The sequence below is a fragment of the Poecilia latipinna genome, unplaced genomic scaffold (assembly GCF_001443285.1).
Source record: "Poecilia latipinna isolate Pla-1442-1.1 unplaced genomic scaffold, P_latipinna-1.0 Scaffold499, whole genome shotgun sequence".
Classification (NCBI taxonomy): Eukaryota; Metazoa; Chordata; class Actinopteri; order Cyprinodontiformes; family Poeciliidae; genus Poecilia; species Poecilia latipinna.
Genome location: NW_015113115.1, coordinates 496,307 through 511,544, shown reverse-complemented (window position 1 = coordinate 511,544; position 15,238 = coordinate 496,307). Strand labels below are relative to the sequence as shown.

General features: G+C 42.6%; 1 protein-coding gene across 3 annotated transcripts in view; it reads left to right on the top strand.

Annotated features, from left to right (window-relative positions):
* Positions 1-14,278, top strand: part of hmcn2 (hemicentin 2) — a 64,163-nt gene extending 49,885 nt beyond the window's left edge. The window contains exons 56-82 of one of the 3 annotated variants that reach the window (XR_001425936.1): positions 787-908; positions 994-1,158; positions 1,647-1,754; positions 1,865-1,999; positions 2,119-2,253; positions 2,400-2,669; positions 2,753-2,943; positions 3,463-3,676; positions 3,761-3,895; positions 3,998-4,188; positions 4,846-4,927; positions 5,525-5,695; positions 5,812-5,964; positions 6,252-6,389; positions 6,927-7,051; positions 7,169-7,409; positions 7,502-7,561; positions 7,673-7,792; positions 7,888-8,022; positions 9,243-9,362; positions 9,693-9,818; positions 11,136-11,264; positions 11,354-11,647; positions 11,769-11,888; positions 11,981-12,107; positions 12,980-13,978; positions 14,154-14,278. Coding sequence is in view for 2 of the 3 variants with exons in the window: in XM_015040196.1 (XP_014895682.1) it covers positions 787-908; positions 994-1,158; positions 1,647-1,754; positions 1,865-1,999; positions 2,119-2,253; positions 2,400-2,669; positions 2,753-2,943; positions 3,463-3,676; positions 3,761-3,895; positions 3,998-4,188; positions 4,846-4,927; positions 5,525-5,695; positions 5,812-5,964; positions 6,252-6,389; positions 6,927-7,051; positions 7,169-7,409; positions 7,502-7,561; positions 7,673-7,792; positions 7,888-8,022; positions 9,243-9,362; positions 9,693-9,818; positions 11,136-11,264; positions 11,354-11,647; positions 11,769-11,888; positions 11,981-12,107; positions 12,980-13,358 (4,186 nt within the window). In the remaining variant the exon portion in view is untranslated. Of the gene's footprint in view, positions 1-786; positions 909-993; positions 1,159-1,646; positions 1,755-1,864; positions 2,000-2,118; positions 2,254-2,399; positions 2,670-2,752; positions 2,944-3,462; positions 3,677-3,760; positions 3,896-3,997; positions 4,189-4,845; positions 4,928-5,524; positions 5,696-5,811; positions 5,965-6,251; positions 6,390-6,926; positions 7,052-7,168; positions 7,410-7,501; positions 7,562-7,672; positions 7,793-7,887; positions 8,023-9,242; positions 9,363-9,692; positions 9,819-11,135; positions 11,265-11,353; positions 11,648-11,768; positions 11,889-11,980; positions 12,108-12,979 lie in introns of all 3 variants that reach the window. The other 2 variants (XM_015040196.1, XM_015040197.1) reach the window with 2 other exon arrangements.
* Positions 14,279-15,238: the final 960 nt, after the last annotated feature.

Genomic DNA, 15,238 nt, shown 5'->3' with positions numbered 1-15,238 from the left:
GAGTTTCAGTCAAACTGTTGACTGCAATACGAGTTGCTTGCTAGGAGACGAACAGAAAACACATTTTCAGAAAAAGTTTTTGTGCAACAAAATTCCAAAAACTGTCATTTCGAGTAAATGTGGTAAATTACTGAAAATGAATGATCATACATACTGGGCAAGTACAAAAGATATATGACACAGTTATAGTAAGTATAATAACAGCACCTGCAAGGCAGGTCTTGTGCAAGCTTTTCAAGTACATTTTATGGCTTTTGGCATTTTCTCCCTTTAATATAAAACGTGTTTTATCTCGTTCCTCTCCAAGGCACTTGTTTTTTTTTTTTTTTTCTAAAATGCAGTTATATTCAGTGTAAACCCAAACTGGAATGTGGCACTTTATCTCAACTTCTGCTAAAATGATGCTAGTTTAGGAGGGACCGACATCAGCAATGACGTAGTACAGCAAGGAAAAAAACACAACAAGCGTAAACCAGGCTTCATACTAATGAGACACAAATGGAAGCTAATTAACATTTTCCTTTTAAATTAAGTTAATTTTAGTTAGTTTTGTAAGTAGCCATTAAAGTTTGAATTAGTTTTTCTCATTTTGCAAAGTATTTATTTTTATTCCAATTAACAAAAATGAATCTTTTTTACTTCTTGTTACTGTTATTCATTAGTCTTCGCTGATGATAAGAACCTCGGAATATAGCATATTCTTTTGAATATGCTATAATAATGCATCTTAACTCACAGAACTGAAAATACAGAAGCCTGCTCTGCCTCCACACCCTCTCCATCCAGGTTACTGTCTTCTGGGTCTCTCGTTCTTTTGTCTCCATCTGACGAGGATGAAGGTTACTTCGAGTGCTCGGCGGTCAACGAGGTTGGAGAGGAGCGCAGGGTCATCGAGGTCATCCTCCAAGGCAGGGATTTGGGATTGGGATTTTGCCACATTCTGAAAGTTCTGATGAATTCCACTGAATGCTTGACGTGTTTATTCCTCTGCAGTCCCACCTTCTATTGAGGATGATGTCACAGCAGTGAAGGCTGTGAAAATGTCTCCTGTGGCGTTGCCTTGTCACGTACAAGGACAGCCTCCACCCACTGTGACCTGGACGAAGGGAGGAGCTAAACTGGGGACCAGGGGAGGAAATTACCGTGTTCTTCCCACTGGTAAGACAACTGGTTTGAGTTGTTCTTCTCAAACCAAGAACTACTCTTGGTTAATCTAAGAAAACTGGATAAAATGATATAATTGCTTTTAATTTAGCGCAAGGAAACAAAGTATTCATTCTGCTGATACATCAGTCTTGATATTTCCTGATATGGTTTTAATAATGTTGATATAACTGAATGCTATCTATGACTAAATGTTATGGATGATATTATTATTGTTGCACTGCGAAAACACAAAGTCTTAGCCAGACATTTTTCTCATTCTCTAAGCAAAATAATCTTCCAGCGGAACTGGTACTTTTTCCTCAGTCTTAAGGAATTATTGCCTTAAAACAATTCCCAATATCTTGCTGAAAATTTCTTTGGGGGTTATTTTTTTTTGCAGTGTATGCTAATGTGGCCTATAACTAACTTATTATTTTGATTCTAATATAAACATTATTAAAAATATATGATAAATGGTTTTAAATGTCATGTTCATGCAGGGGTGTTGGAGATACCTGCTGCTTTGCCGAGTCATGCTGGCAGATACACGTGCTCAGCCCGAAACCCGGCTGGAGTGGCTCACAAGCACGTCTCCCTGACCATACAAGGTAGGTCCTAATGGACCTGAGGCCAGTCGTTTATGGGGAGGGGAGGGAATGTGAATGATGTTATATGTCAAGTGTGAAATGACTAACTGTGTCCTGTTCCACGTTCCTAGAGCCACCAGAGATCAGGCCGATGGCAGAGGAGGTGCAAGTATTGTTAAATCATGGAACCGTTCTTCCCTGTGAAGTTCAAGGATTTCCCAGACCAACAATCATCTGGCAGAGAGAAGGAGTTCCTATAGCAGCTGGTAACAAGAACATGTGATCTTTTTAAAAAAAGAAATAGACAATAGCATTGCCATGAACAATGCTCACAGGATTATAATCTCATCAGATTTTAGTAATTGTGCCACTATGACTGCCACAGGTCACAGGCTGGCTGTCCTCTCAAATGGAGCGCTGAAGTTCTCTCGTGTGACTCTTGGAGATGCTGGGACCTATCAGTGCCTAGCAAAGAACGAGGCTGGTGTCACTGTAGCGAGAACCAAGCTGGTCCTTCAAGGTAAAATAGACTTCAGTTTAGTGTTGTTGTCACAATGTACACGAAAAGGACTTCTACTTACTTCTTATTTTTAAAAGGCTATATTAGGCATTTATTTATGGGACATTTATGAATGAATTTACTTTCCTTTGTTATTTATTTTCCAGTTCCGCCGGTGCTGAGTGTGCCTCGACTTGACTACACTGCTGTCTTAGGGCAGCCAGTCAGTCTGGAGTGTGCGGCTGATGGTCAGCCACAACCTGAAGTTACTTGGCATAAAGAGAGGAGGCCTGTGGTTGATGGTGCTCATATGCGTATCTTTGCCAACGGAACTCTGGCAATTGCTTCCACTCAGCGGAGCGATGCCGGGATCTACACATGTACAGCTAAAAACCTGGCCGGCAGAGCTAGCCATGATATGAGGCTAGTTGTTCAAGGTGAGAAGAGACTTTGTTTGACTCCACCTCGCGTTGTGCAAAAAGCATAACACATTGACGCAACTCGATCCGTTGCATTTCAGTTCCACCCATGATTCCACCAGCACAGACAGAGCTGTCGGTCATCCAGGGGTTTCAGGCTCTTCTGCCGTGTGCGGCTCAGGGTTTACCAGAGCCCAGGGTGTTGTGGGAGAAGGACGGCGTTGTTGTCCCGAACCTTCTCGGCAAATTCACCATCCTACGATCTGGAGAGCTGATTATCGAGAGAGTGGAGGTCAGACTTAATATGTAGTTTGTATGTAAGTTCACGAGAGGTGCACCGAAACATCGGCTGATGAGTGGGACTGTCCCGTTTTCAGCTCAGATCTGATCAGTCGGACCTTTCCTGTCAAACCGTACTTGAGCGCCACCAGATCAAACTGAAGTCACATCAGTGTGGATGCTGTTACTGAGTGAAGAAAGCTCAAAGTTTGCTGTTTCAGCATCAGGAAGGTGTCATAACATGCATATGCCACTATACAGATGGTCAGTCAACTCGGGGTGAGGTTTCTAGTCCAAGCCAGCATCAACTTGTTATGAAGTCTAGAAAGATCTCTATATTCCTTCCTGTTATATTTCCTAAGGAGATTTCAGAACTGGCTAAAGCCGGCATCTCAGGCTGAAAGCTTTCCCAAGTGCTTTAAATGTGTATCGGTGCATCTCTACTGTTAACTGCTTAATAACATTTGCCTCTAGCTGTTCTCGGAAGAAGTCATTTTGACAGTTTTGTTTGTTTTTTTTTTTCCCCACACAGCCGGGAGACGCTGGGATATTCACCTGTGTGGCCACCAACCCCGCGGGCTCAGCGAGACGAGACATCCGCCTGTCAATCAACACCAGGCCGGTTTTCAAAGAGCTGCCAGGTGATGTAACCCTGAACAAGGGGCAGAGTCTGGCCTTGTCCTGTCACGCTCAGGGAACACCTCCTCCCTCCATCTCCTGGACTATCAACAACAAGCCCTACAAAGGTACTCGGTTCAGGGGCAACCATGTGGTAGTTGTCTCGGTTCAGGAGGGTGTTTGGGGTTCTGACCACGACCAAACTGTTCTAGGAGCCATTACAGACGAGGCAGGCAGGAGCTCAGTCCTCTCTGAGAACGTGACTCTGAATGACGCTGGGACCTACGTGTGCTTGGCAGAGAACAGTGTGGGCTCCATCCGAGCGCTCTCGTTCGTCCGTATCAGAGGTGAGATTTTATTGAAGGATTGTCTCTACTTTAAGCTTTACATGTGAATAAGCCATAATTTACTCGTCTCCCGTGTTAAATATTTATCCCGTGCACCTTCAGAGCCTCCGGTGTTAAAGGGTGAAGCCCACACGTCTCAGACGGTTGTCCAGGGTGGCACCGCAATGCTTGACTGTCCAGTTCACGGAGACCCCAGCCCCGTCCTCCGCTGGCTACGAAATGGGAAGCCATTACACCGCCTCCTCCGAATGCAAGCACTCCACAACGGATCTCTGGTCATTTACAGCATCACTGTAATTATGATTTATTTTGCTATTTTGCCTTTTACATCTCACTAAATCCATTTTCTTAACCATTGCCGCTTAAGTTTGAATAATTAGGCCTTCCTAAAGAATCTCAAAAAAAAAAAAAAAAAAAAAAAGTTGTACATCATTTATCCAAATTAAACTTCGATTTGCAGTCCCCCTAAGTGAAGGGGCCATGTGTGACTGTCCTACAGTCTCCCCGCTTCCATCCAAATCAGATTCAGTTCAGCCACAGCGGCTAACAGCATTAGCCACGGAGCAAAGTGATGGAGAGGGCTCTGCATGTTCCAAGACTCGCCCCTCCTTCGTTGGTCTGTAACCTCGTTATGGTCCGTAACTGCAGCCGTAATCGAACAGCCTGCAGCTGAGACTCTCACAGACGGATGAGTGTCCTTCCCACTGAGGACTCTAATGTGAAATTTCTCCCTCCCTGGACAAATCCTGTCTGTCATGACAACTTAATAGAATATAATCAGGTGTTCCACTGAACAAACATGTCAACTTTTTTTTTTTTTTTTTTTTTAAATCTTGGTTTTCTGTCCTTGTAAATGTAACTGATTTTGTTTTGAAGGATTGTGATGTCACAATCAGATGGTAGGACACTAACCAAGTTAGAGCTGCCTTATCTACCTGTCGGATCCACAGGCTGCAGATGAAGGAGAGTATCAGTGTGTGGCTGAGAGTGAGGCCGGATCAGCCGAGAGGACCGTAACCCTCAAGGTCCAGAGTGAGTTTGGCCAACATAATTTCACAGATTAGTTGCAAAGCCAGTAACTAGAGATGCACTGATCCAAATTTCCGATCTTCTGATTCTGCCGATATGGATTTTGACCAATGCAGATCTGTGTTTAAGTATTAATTAATTAATTAAGTCATTAAGTGTTTGTATTAGGAGCAGAGGGGATGTCATACTCAGGTGTTAGCTCTGTTAGCCATCTTCACACAGACTCACCCTTGCTCATCAATGTCAGTGGATAAACAGTTTTGCTTTTCCCCGTTACTAGTGCATTGAGCAGCGTGTTCGCAAGAATGATTGACATAGCTAAGACCTTCTTATTGGTTGTTTTTGACCAGTAGTGGTGCATTTTTACAGATTGCCATAGTAGCACTGGGCGGGTGTGGAGGACCTTGACTTTTTTCCACAGATTATCTCTCTCAAATTTAATACATGCTTAAAAGACATATTTTTTAAAAACTTGCATACTGCAGTTTTAAAAATTCGCTTTGCTTTTGTGTGATTTTAGAGCTGATTTCCACATGCTTGGCAGTGAAAAACCAACTCATCCATGCTGTTATCATTGACTCTCTACCGTCTCTAACATAGTTCATGGAGGCTACTCCAGCTGGGGGGAATGGAGTCCATGCAGCAGTACATGTGGTCAAGGTTTTCAGGAACGAAACAGACTGTGCAACAATCCAGCGCCAGCAAACGGCGGCCGCGCCTGCGGCGGCCCGAGCACCGACTCAAGGAAATGTCAGACTGGTTTGTGTCCAGGTAGCGTCGCCAGACTTCTTCTATTTATCCAAGTTTTTACATTCGACAACAAGCTGGCGTGCACAAACCATCTGCAAAACTCCTATTTATCAGACTGTTTGGTTTTCTGCTGACAGGTGAGGTTCCACGTAAGACTCGAGGCAGTCTGATAGGGATGGTGAATGACAGAGAGTTTGGCGTGTCCTTCCTGGAGGCCAACATCACAGACGACAAGGAACAAGGCAGCAGCACTCTGGAGGCACGTCTGGACAACATCCCTCCTGCAGTCGGTGAGTTACTGTACATACTGTACTGCAGCTTCAAAGGAGTTGTTTCAGCAAGTTCACTCACCCTTTTATGTGTCTGTATTGAGGCTTAAAACCCTTTATAGTAAAAAAAAATGCTCTGGATATAAAGCGGGCTAAATAAATTAGGTATTTTGTTTTAGAAGTTTTGTTTTTATTCATTAAATTTTTATTAGAGACACTTGCATGAATAAGTGATAATTCAGAGATGGAAAATGTTTGAAATATCTTGAAATACCCATAGCAGATAAAGAACTAATGCTTTGTCGTAGGTCCCTTGCTGCAGGTTCTGGTGTCTGTTTTCACTCCCATCTATTGGACCACTGTGCTTCAAAACGGAGCCGCCAGAAACGGGTTCTCCTTCACACAGGGCCAGTTCAGACAGGAGTCTCAGCTGGAGTTTGAGACCGGTGAGCTCATCAAACTTTCACTTTTTTTTTCACTTTTTTTATTGATTTATTCATCAGGTAGAATAAAATCAGAACATAATAGCAGGTTAGTTTGACATATTTCACATGTGATGGATACAGGACTTGTCATCAATGACTGGTCCTCGGCTTTGCTATTCTGTAATGTAGTGCAACAACTACATTTGATTGTTGATTCAATGTTGCATGACTGAGTTTTTGTGTTTAGTTATGTAAAGCACTTTGAAATGCCTTGCTGCTGAAATATGCTATACAAATAAAAGTTGATTGATTGATTGATTGATTGATTGATTGATTGATTGATTGATTGATTGAAACACAAAAGAAATGACAAGAGGTAAAAATTACATCGAAATTGAAAAATAAAATAAAAAATGAACAGAAAAATTTAGAGGACATTATTTCTTTTATGTCAGAACTGAGCACTCATTTGTAAAAGCAGCCAGCAGATGGCAGCACTCGCTACCTTGAACATGCTCGAGTTTGTCCAACAAACAGTGTTTTATTGGATTCTCACAGGAGAGATCCTCCGTCTGACCCACGTGGCCAGGGGACTGGACTCGGAGGGAGTTCTGCTGATTGACATCGTAATCAACGGCTTCGTTCCGCCGTCATTATCCTCCTCATCTCATCTGGGCCTTCAGGTGTGTTTGTGGAAGTGATTATGTGGGGCCTCGATTGTATCTCGAGTTCCTTTTACGTCACTCTGCAGAAATGGATCCCTTCGATTCGTCTGACCTGATTTGACCCTCCTCCCACAGGACTTTGATGAGTCATACGTGCAGACGGGCCAAGGACAGCTGTACTCATGGTCATCGCAGACCCACCAGAGAGCAGGCAGTCCCATGGCGCTGCGATGTAATCACACCATCGTTTACGAGGGCCAGGACGAACGCCAAGGCCCTGTGCTTCAGCTGCTCAAGGTTTCTGGAATAAACAGCGTCTACAGCATGTTCACCCTGACTTTGGACTTCCACATCACTACCAGCCTCCTTGTACCAGGTCTGGGGATACACAGAATAAATTATCCTCTGACATTCCTACTACACATGAATCGCTGAACCTGAAATAATGTTTTTTTTTTTTTTTTGTAGATGGTTATGAAGACACATGCCCAAAAGGCTTCAGTCTCGACACGGCCTCTTACTGTGCTGGTGTGACGGGTTTTTTTCTTATTTGTCTCATCTGGTTGCTGGCGATATTTATTGGCATTTTTCTCTCAGTTCTTCGGTTTTTGTGAATGTAACAAAATGTCTCGTTGCCAGATGAAGACGAGTGTGCCCTGCAGTCTCCCTGCTCCCATTCATGCAACAACATCCTGGGAGGGTTCACCTGTGCCTGTCCTTCTGGCTTCACTATCTCTGCAGAGACCAACACTTGCCACGGTGAGGCACTAAACATGACCTGCTGAATGCCAACATGTAAATACTGTCATGCCAACACTGTGTTGGATTTGTTGGATTGCTTGCGTCCCACTCAGATATTGATGAGTGCTCCCAAGGCTCTCACATGTGCCACTACAACCAGCAGTGTGTCAACACAGTGGGTACATACCGCTGCCAGGCCAAGTGTGGACCGGGATTCAAACCCAGCGCCACAGGAACCAGCTGTGAAGGTCAGTCTGAGATGTGCAGTCCTACGGCCATTTATCGCCAATCGAAGCACGCTGTACATCATTTGCTGTTGCTTTAAAACCAAATTTTCCTCATTTTTCCAATTTTACAACTACAAACACCAATGTCTTGCATTAGGATTTTATGTGTATAATTTAATGTCAGTAAAAAATAAACCCCCAGAGATTTGTCAGAAAACATAATAAAGTCGTGCGATTGGACGAATTTATTTATCATTGATGACAGGCTAAGCCATTCACCGCTTTGATTATTTTTAAAGAGCTTTTTTTTAATTAATTTATTTATTTGTTTTGAACCATGAGTTTCTCTCTCAATTACGGCAATAACAATGCTTGGTTGAAGCCAAAAGACACAGCCTACGGAAGAAATATGTAGCTTTTCATGACACACACAAACTCCTTCCAGCTGCAAGCAAAGCTTTTATTTTCTCCAGAGTGCATCGAAGTGCAGCAGCGATTTATTTACTCCGACTTAGAACAGTAAGGCACTATCCTATGTCCAGAAAATGTATTTTTATTTAAATAATATTGATGGTTTGGGCAAACAAAAGAAAGACTGGCTTTCCTCCCGGCTTAATGGTGCTTACGGGCCTTTCCTCTATGTGTTTTATGAATTTGAGGATTAAACAACAAATAAAAAGTTAAACACTAAAATATAAACAGTCTCCAGCAAATATGTGTGCTTCCACAAAAAAATATAAAAAATCTCAGCTGCAGTTTTAAGTCTTTTTGAGCAATTTGGCGCACGCCAACCTTTCCAAATTATTTTTGTGGAAAACTGGAAACCATTTGTCATCTGCCTTCCACTTCACAGTTTTGCACTGCGTTGTTTTGGTCTGTCACATAAAATCTAAGTAAAAATACATCAAGGTTTTTTACTTTTACTGCTATGTGTAAGTTTTATTAAAAATATGTTCTTTACACATTTGTCAAAACTGGCATGATTGACAGCGCTAAGGCCCTCCTCCTGGCTCCGATTGGTTATTTTTAGTTAGCACTGGGAGAAGGTGGAAGAGTACAAAAAATGTCCACAGATTGTCCATCTGATAACCATACTTTGACGAAATAGTGAGAGCTTCAACAAATATGTAGAGAAATATTTTTCATAAAAGTTACGTACTGCAGCTTTAAGGCCTCTAAACGCTTTCTGAAGGCACCATATAAATACTGATGAACCCTTTCATGGCTAATTTGTGTTTCAGATGTGGATGAGTGCCAGGAGTCTGCCGTCTCCCCGTGCCACCATAAGTGTCTCAACACTCTGGGTTCCTACCGTTGTATCTGTCATCCTGGATACCAGTCGTCAGGACATCGCTGCATCGGTCAGTCAGTTTCTTCTTGTGATTAAAACACCTCATGGTGGTTTGGAGACAGACATTCTGTAAAGTGGTTAAGACCCAGATGAGCACATTTTCTTTCCCCATCTTCACATATTCTTCAGATCAGATGAGTATCTGGACAGCTTAAGCTGAGGTCATTTATTTATTTATTTCGCCAGGGATTTGGTGACCTTGTCTCCCCAATCAGTCTGCTGAAGTCAGTCTCTTAGTGTGAAACCCAAGCCTCGTTTAGAATCAAATCTGTGGTGTGTCCATGTCGGGTGTCATGACATTATTTCCACAGCTGAGTGGTGAATGTTTGGACTTTTCCAGACATCAACGAGTGCATGAGGAACGTGTGCCCGGCGCACCAGCAGTGCCGCAACACCGATGGAGGATATCAGTGTTTTGACAGTTGTCCGGCTGGAATGACCACAGCAGAAAATGGGGTCTGTGCAGGTGAGTGACTGTCACACGTTGGTTGTTTCAAGAGATTTTCTCCTTCGGGATTTTCTCCTTGATATCGATCTGAAGAAAGGCAATGAAACATGCAGGTTTTGAAAACGCGACGCCTTTAAAATGCAGTAAAATTACAAGACACGTATCACACGTAAAAACTTAACAATGGCACTACAGTATCTGTTTTTGTTGACACTTGTACATTTTTTCCAAGCAGGAAGTTCTACAAAATAAATAGAACATTTTGACAACAAGGCAACAAAAATTTGCATAGTTTTAACATTTATTTTTAAAGATATATTTCTTCAAGACAACTTTTACACCCCTTAATGAACTCAAATCTTTCTCCTGCTGAATTATTATTTTTTCATCCAGAACAAATAGCTTCAGTTCTTACCGTGTTTATCTGTTTTGATGATTCGCTGGGAGTGCGTGAACAAAATTTACAGAAAAATTAACTCGAGAGATTTCTTGATTTTGCTCTGAATGTCACAACATTCGCCGAGTGTTTCAGATGCTCTCCGTATTTCTCTCTCTTCTGCACCGAGAATTTTCTGGAAATATCTGAACAGAGAGAGCAGTGATGTGACGCTGGCAGATCGGGAGTCGCAGCAGATAATTCAGTCTCTCTTCCACTGTGATATAAGAGTAAAATGCAAAAAAAAAAGAAAAAAAAGTAGATTGTAGATTTGTTAGAACAAAATAATGTCATAAATTTTTAATTCTGCAAGCCTTGCTCACAAGAATGGGTCATGACTATTAATAATTTGCTTTGCAAAAACTGGCTGTCGCTTACAAAATAACTATCGGAAGCTGAGTTTTGTTCTCACAGACCAAAAAAAAACTTGACTAGAATCCAGACCCTGGGCTTAGATTAGGAACTCTTTATATTTTTTACTTTAATTACTTTAACTGTGCTAACTTCAGCATTAGAGCAGATAAACAGCCGTGGCTCACGTTAATGATCAGAAGGGCTATCGCATTTTATTTTACACACAACAATCTTACTGACAGAGCTGAAATTACTTGGAATTAAGAGTTTCAAGACACTTCACAATAAGCAGAATTTTTATGGGAATGTCTGAGAGTAATTTTGTGGACTCAGTCTGTCCCTCAGAATGAGAGCTGGAATTATTTGTCCAGAGTTGTTCCTCAAAAATACCAAAAATATTTATTACAGGGAATTCACAGTTTCGACAGCAGAAATGTGGGAAAGGAATTAGTCTGATTTCAGTTTTACAGTTATTACATTTTTTTTTTTAGTTGGTTTTAAGAATAAAATGTTTGAACCAAGCTGCCTCCCTGTTTTCTTCCTAGATATTGACGAGTGCCAGGACGGAAGTCACATGTGCCGCTACAGTCAGATCTGTCAGAACACGGTCGGAGGGTACGGATGTGTTTGCCCCAGAGGTTACAGATCTCAGGGAGTCGGCCTTCCGTGTCTGGGTAGGACGTTTCTCTTGTCTGATTGATGAAACACCTCTTCAAAAAGGGTCCCACATTGACTCCATCGTGAATTTTACTGCGCCTTCCAGACGTCGACGAATGCTCTCAAACGCCAAATCCTTGTGCGCACCAGTGCCGTAACGTGCCCGGCAGCTTCAGGTGCCTGTGCCCTCCCGGGACTCTGCTGATGGGGGACGGGCGCTCCTGTGCGGGGCTGGAGCGAGGCCAGATCTTCACCAACGGCACCAGAGTGAGGGCGAGACTCCGCCCACAGCTGGTGTCGACCCTCGGCCGGCCAATCATCTCCCGCTCTAACGGAGCATCTCGCATTACGAGGCAGAGCTGTCCTGTGGGCTACACCAGCAGAGATGGCGCATGTGTGGGTAGGTTTGAATTAACACTTGTTTGCAGGAACAAGTGTTAATTGTTCCTGCAAACATGAAAAAGAACACTGTTCTTTTTAATGTGGCCTTAGTGTTTTTAACTTTTTTTTTTTTTTCACAGACGTGGATGAGTGTTTGTTGAAGAAGCCATGCCAACACAAATGCAGAAACACGGTCGGCAGCTTTCATTGTCTGTGCCCTCCAGGATACAAACTTCTGCCCAATGGCAGAAGCTGTAAAGGTATGAACTTCCTGGATCGCTCTACGCTGAACACAATCTTCCAACCGCTCCTGCAAATAACAGAAAAGTCCGCGTCCCCCTCCTTTTAACAGATATTGACGAGTGCGTGGAACAAGGAATTCAGTGTGGACTCAGTCAGATGTGCTTTAATACCAGAGGCGGATACCAGTGTCTGGATACACCCTGCCCTACTTCCTACCAAAGTGCAGGACGTCCTGGGTAAATAAGATGTCAACGTTTTGTCCTGTTACGAAGCAAATCAGCTCCCAGATGGATAGCAGGTCAAAGGTGTGAAGGCGGACAGAAACCTTTTGTTTTTGTTTTAAAACGTTATGTGGTGGAAATAAGCCTGACCCAGACAGCGACCGCAGGCATGGGTAGAGTACTGCATTATCAAACTATCAACAATTTCAGTTAGGCAAAAGCCCTTTAAGATTTAGCCAATTCCTGAAAATAATTCAACTGAGAAATCAGGGTGCCGCTGATGCAGAGTTTGCTCTTTAATAGCAGCAGGCAATGTTTCCACACACATAGTGAGGTGGAGCATTTTGAACGAACTCTTCTATGACTCCTGTATCCTGGCAACAGTGAAACCATTCATGTTGCCTCCAGGCCGAAGGGTTGGGATTATTCACAGTTTTGCCTAAGAACGTTGTTATGAAAGAAAGGGATGAAGGCTTCCTCAATGAGCAGCTTTGTTCCACAACACTGCAGCTATTTGTTGATGAACATGATCTTTTTCTAGGTATAGAGCTCTGTGTCACAAAGCAAAAGCGATGATTTAAGTGGCTTAGTGGTGAAAACATTGAAATTTGGAACCGTAGCCGGGGAAACTCCTTGGATGTTAATCCCAATGGGAAGAAGCTGACAGTTTACATAAATTTGATCCATTCCTCTATTAAAGCCTTTCTGAAATGTAAAAAAAATATATATCCTGGAAACATCTGACAAAGGCATCTAACACTGAAGCAGTAAAATTAGCGTAAATCATTTTCTTCAGTTGTAATCCATCTTGGCCACGTCTCCACACAAACATTTTGTTCTTCATGTAATAAACACATCTCTGCTCTTTCCCCCGCCGGCTTCTCCAGGACCTGCTTCAGGCCCTGCTCTCTGGACTGTGCCGCAGGCGGCTCGCCGCTGCTCCTGCAGTACAAGCTGCTCACTCTCCCCTCCGGCATACCGCCCAACCACAACGTGGTGCGGCTGTCGGCGTACTCGGAGTCGGGCGTCCTGCAGGAGCGCACCTCCTTCACGATACTCGAGCAGGAGTCGGTCACGGGCGTGACGGGCCGAGTGTTTGACATCAGAGACGAGGCCGGCAGGGGGATCATCTTCACTCGGCGCGTTCTGGATAGACCTGGCCTCATGAGGCTCAAGGTGCAGGCCACCACGATCTCAGAACACGGTCGCATAACGTACCAGAGCATCTTCATCATCTACATCTCCATCTCAGCGTACCCCTACTGAGCCCACACGTTGCTCTGCTGATGACTCAAAATCAGACCACGAGAAGAAACTCTGATATTTCAGTTTTTGTAAAAGCCCTGTAAGAAAAAAACAAAACAAAAAAAACGCTGATCATCCTGAAGTGTAGATGTCTGCTACATGCTCCTATCAGGAAAGATGTGAGACTTTCATATACAGAAGCGAATCCGATGGAAAATGCTAAAGAGGAGAACGGGAACGTAACACTAACATAATTTTGTCTCGAGTTACAATCTAAATGTTTTTTTCTTTCTCCAGAATGTTCATTGTTTTAGTGTTTGATTCTCATGTTGAATATTCAAGTTTGGTACAGAGATATTTTTATAGCTCGCACTTGGAAGTAAAATGGCAAATCTTTTCACAGCTATGAATTTGTTTAGTGTCCCCAGAAACCCCTATGTTATTTATTGAAGTCATTTTAAACAAAAACTGCTTTAAGCTCACCTTTAGCAACATCAGGTTTGCGTTGTAATTGATGTACTGGTGTACTGGCACATCGTTAACGGTCCTATGTGATTATTTTTTTACTCCTTTTGTTAGATTTGTCATGTCAGAAGGTGCTACTTTGAATGTGGTTTTTTGAGTTTGTGTGATTGGTGCCAGTGCTAATAATAAAAAGGCCAGAGATATTTCACAACAACAACAAAACAAAAAATAAAAAATAAAAAGGATAATAAGCAATTTGCAAACTATTACAGTATTTGCATTAGAATACAGCAAAGTAATACTTTCCACACTAGTTGATGTGGAATAAAACCAGGACCATAAAGGAACAAGAAGAGGAGTCACTGAACTATCAACAATATTTGTAGATGGTTTAATATTTTAATTGAAACAAAAAAAACCCTCTTTGCTGTAATTGTGTCAAATATTTGTATGAATAAAATGCTTTTGCTTCTCCAGTGTTGTACCGCGTTTATCCCTGTCGATCTTGATTTCTGTTGTTCACCATTTCTGCTGCAGATATCGACACCCAATGACCTCTTTACTTGGTTCATGTTGGTTGTATGGAGTTTAAACATCTTTGTCCTTCAGGACTGCATTATTCCTTTGCGGCACACATTCACCAAAGTGTCAGAAACAGTCCTGCAGAATGCAGGGTTCACATCGAAATGATCGCATCACCGCTGCCGATTCCCTGAGGGATTACCAGAAACAGAAATTTAACTGCGCAAACCGGGGGCTTTCTCTACGCTGCAAGTTTTGCCAATTAGCGGCACCAAATGAAAGCAAGGTAAATAATACTTGATTAAAAGCACATCAACAGTTTTAGAAATTTTATTTTGTCTACTGTTTTGCTTTACAGGAAAAGAAACACATTGGAATTGAGGTTCCAGTATCGTCTCGAACCAGCCGGTCCGTTGTCTTCTGACATCAATGAGGTATTTTCAGTCACACGAACGGCCTCTCATGGGAGATTTTCTCATCTTCAGAACATTATCCATTCTCCGTACACCAGATAACCAGATGTGCATAAAATTCTCAGTAGCTGTTTCTGAAATACTCACACCGGTCTCACTATTGACGACACACTTTTCAAAGTTGCTTAAGTCTCCTTACCTCTCCATTCTGAAGCTTGCTTTCTACAAGTCTGGATCAGCCTTAACGCACTGAATTGCACCATGTGATTTACTAACTCGCTGTACTAAGCAGCAATGTAATAGGAGTACCTAATAAAGTGGCCAGGGACTAACCCAAAGCTTCACAATCTGCTCCCTTCCCTTGAGGCTAAAACGTGCGGTTCGCAGAGTTTCTGCCACATCTTGCTGTGAAACAGTCCCTACGTGGGACAGAGCATCTCTCCTAAAAGAAGCCTTCATCTCTCCCATTAATACTTTCATTTCAAAAAGTACAAAAACACA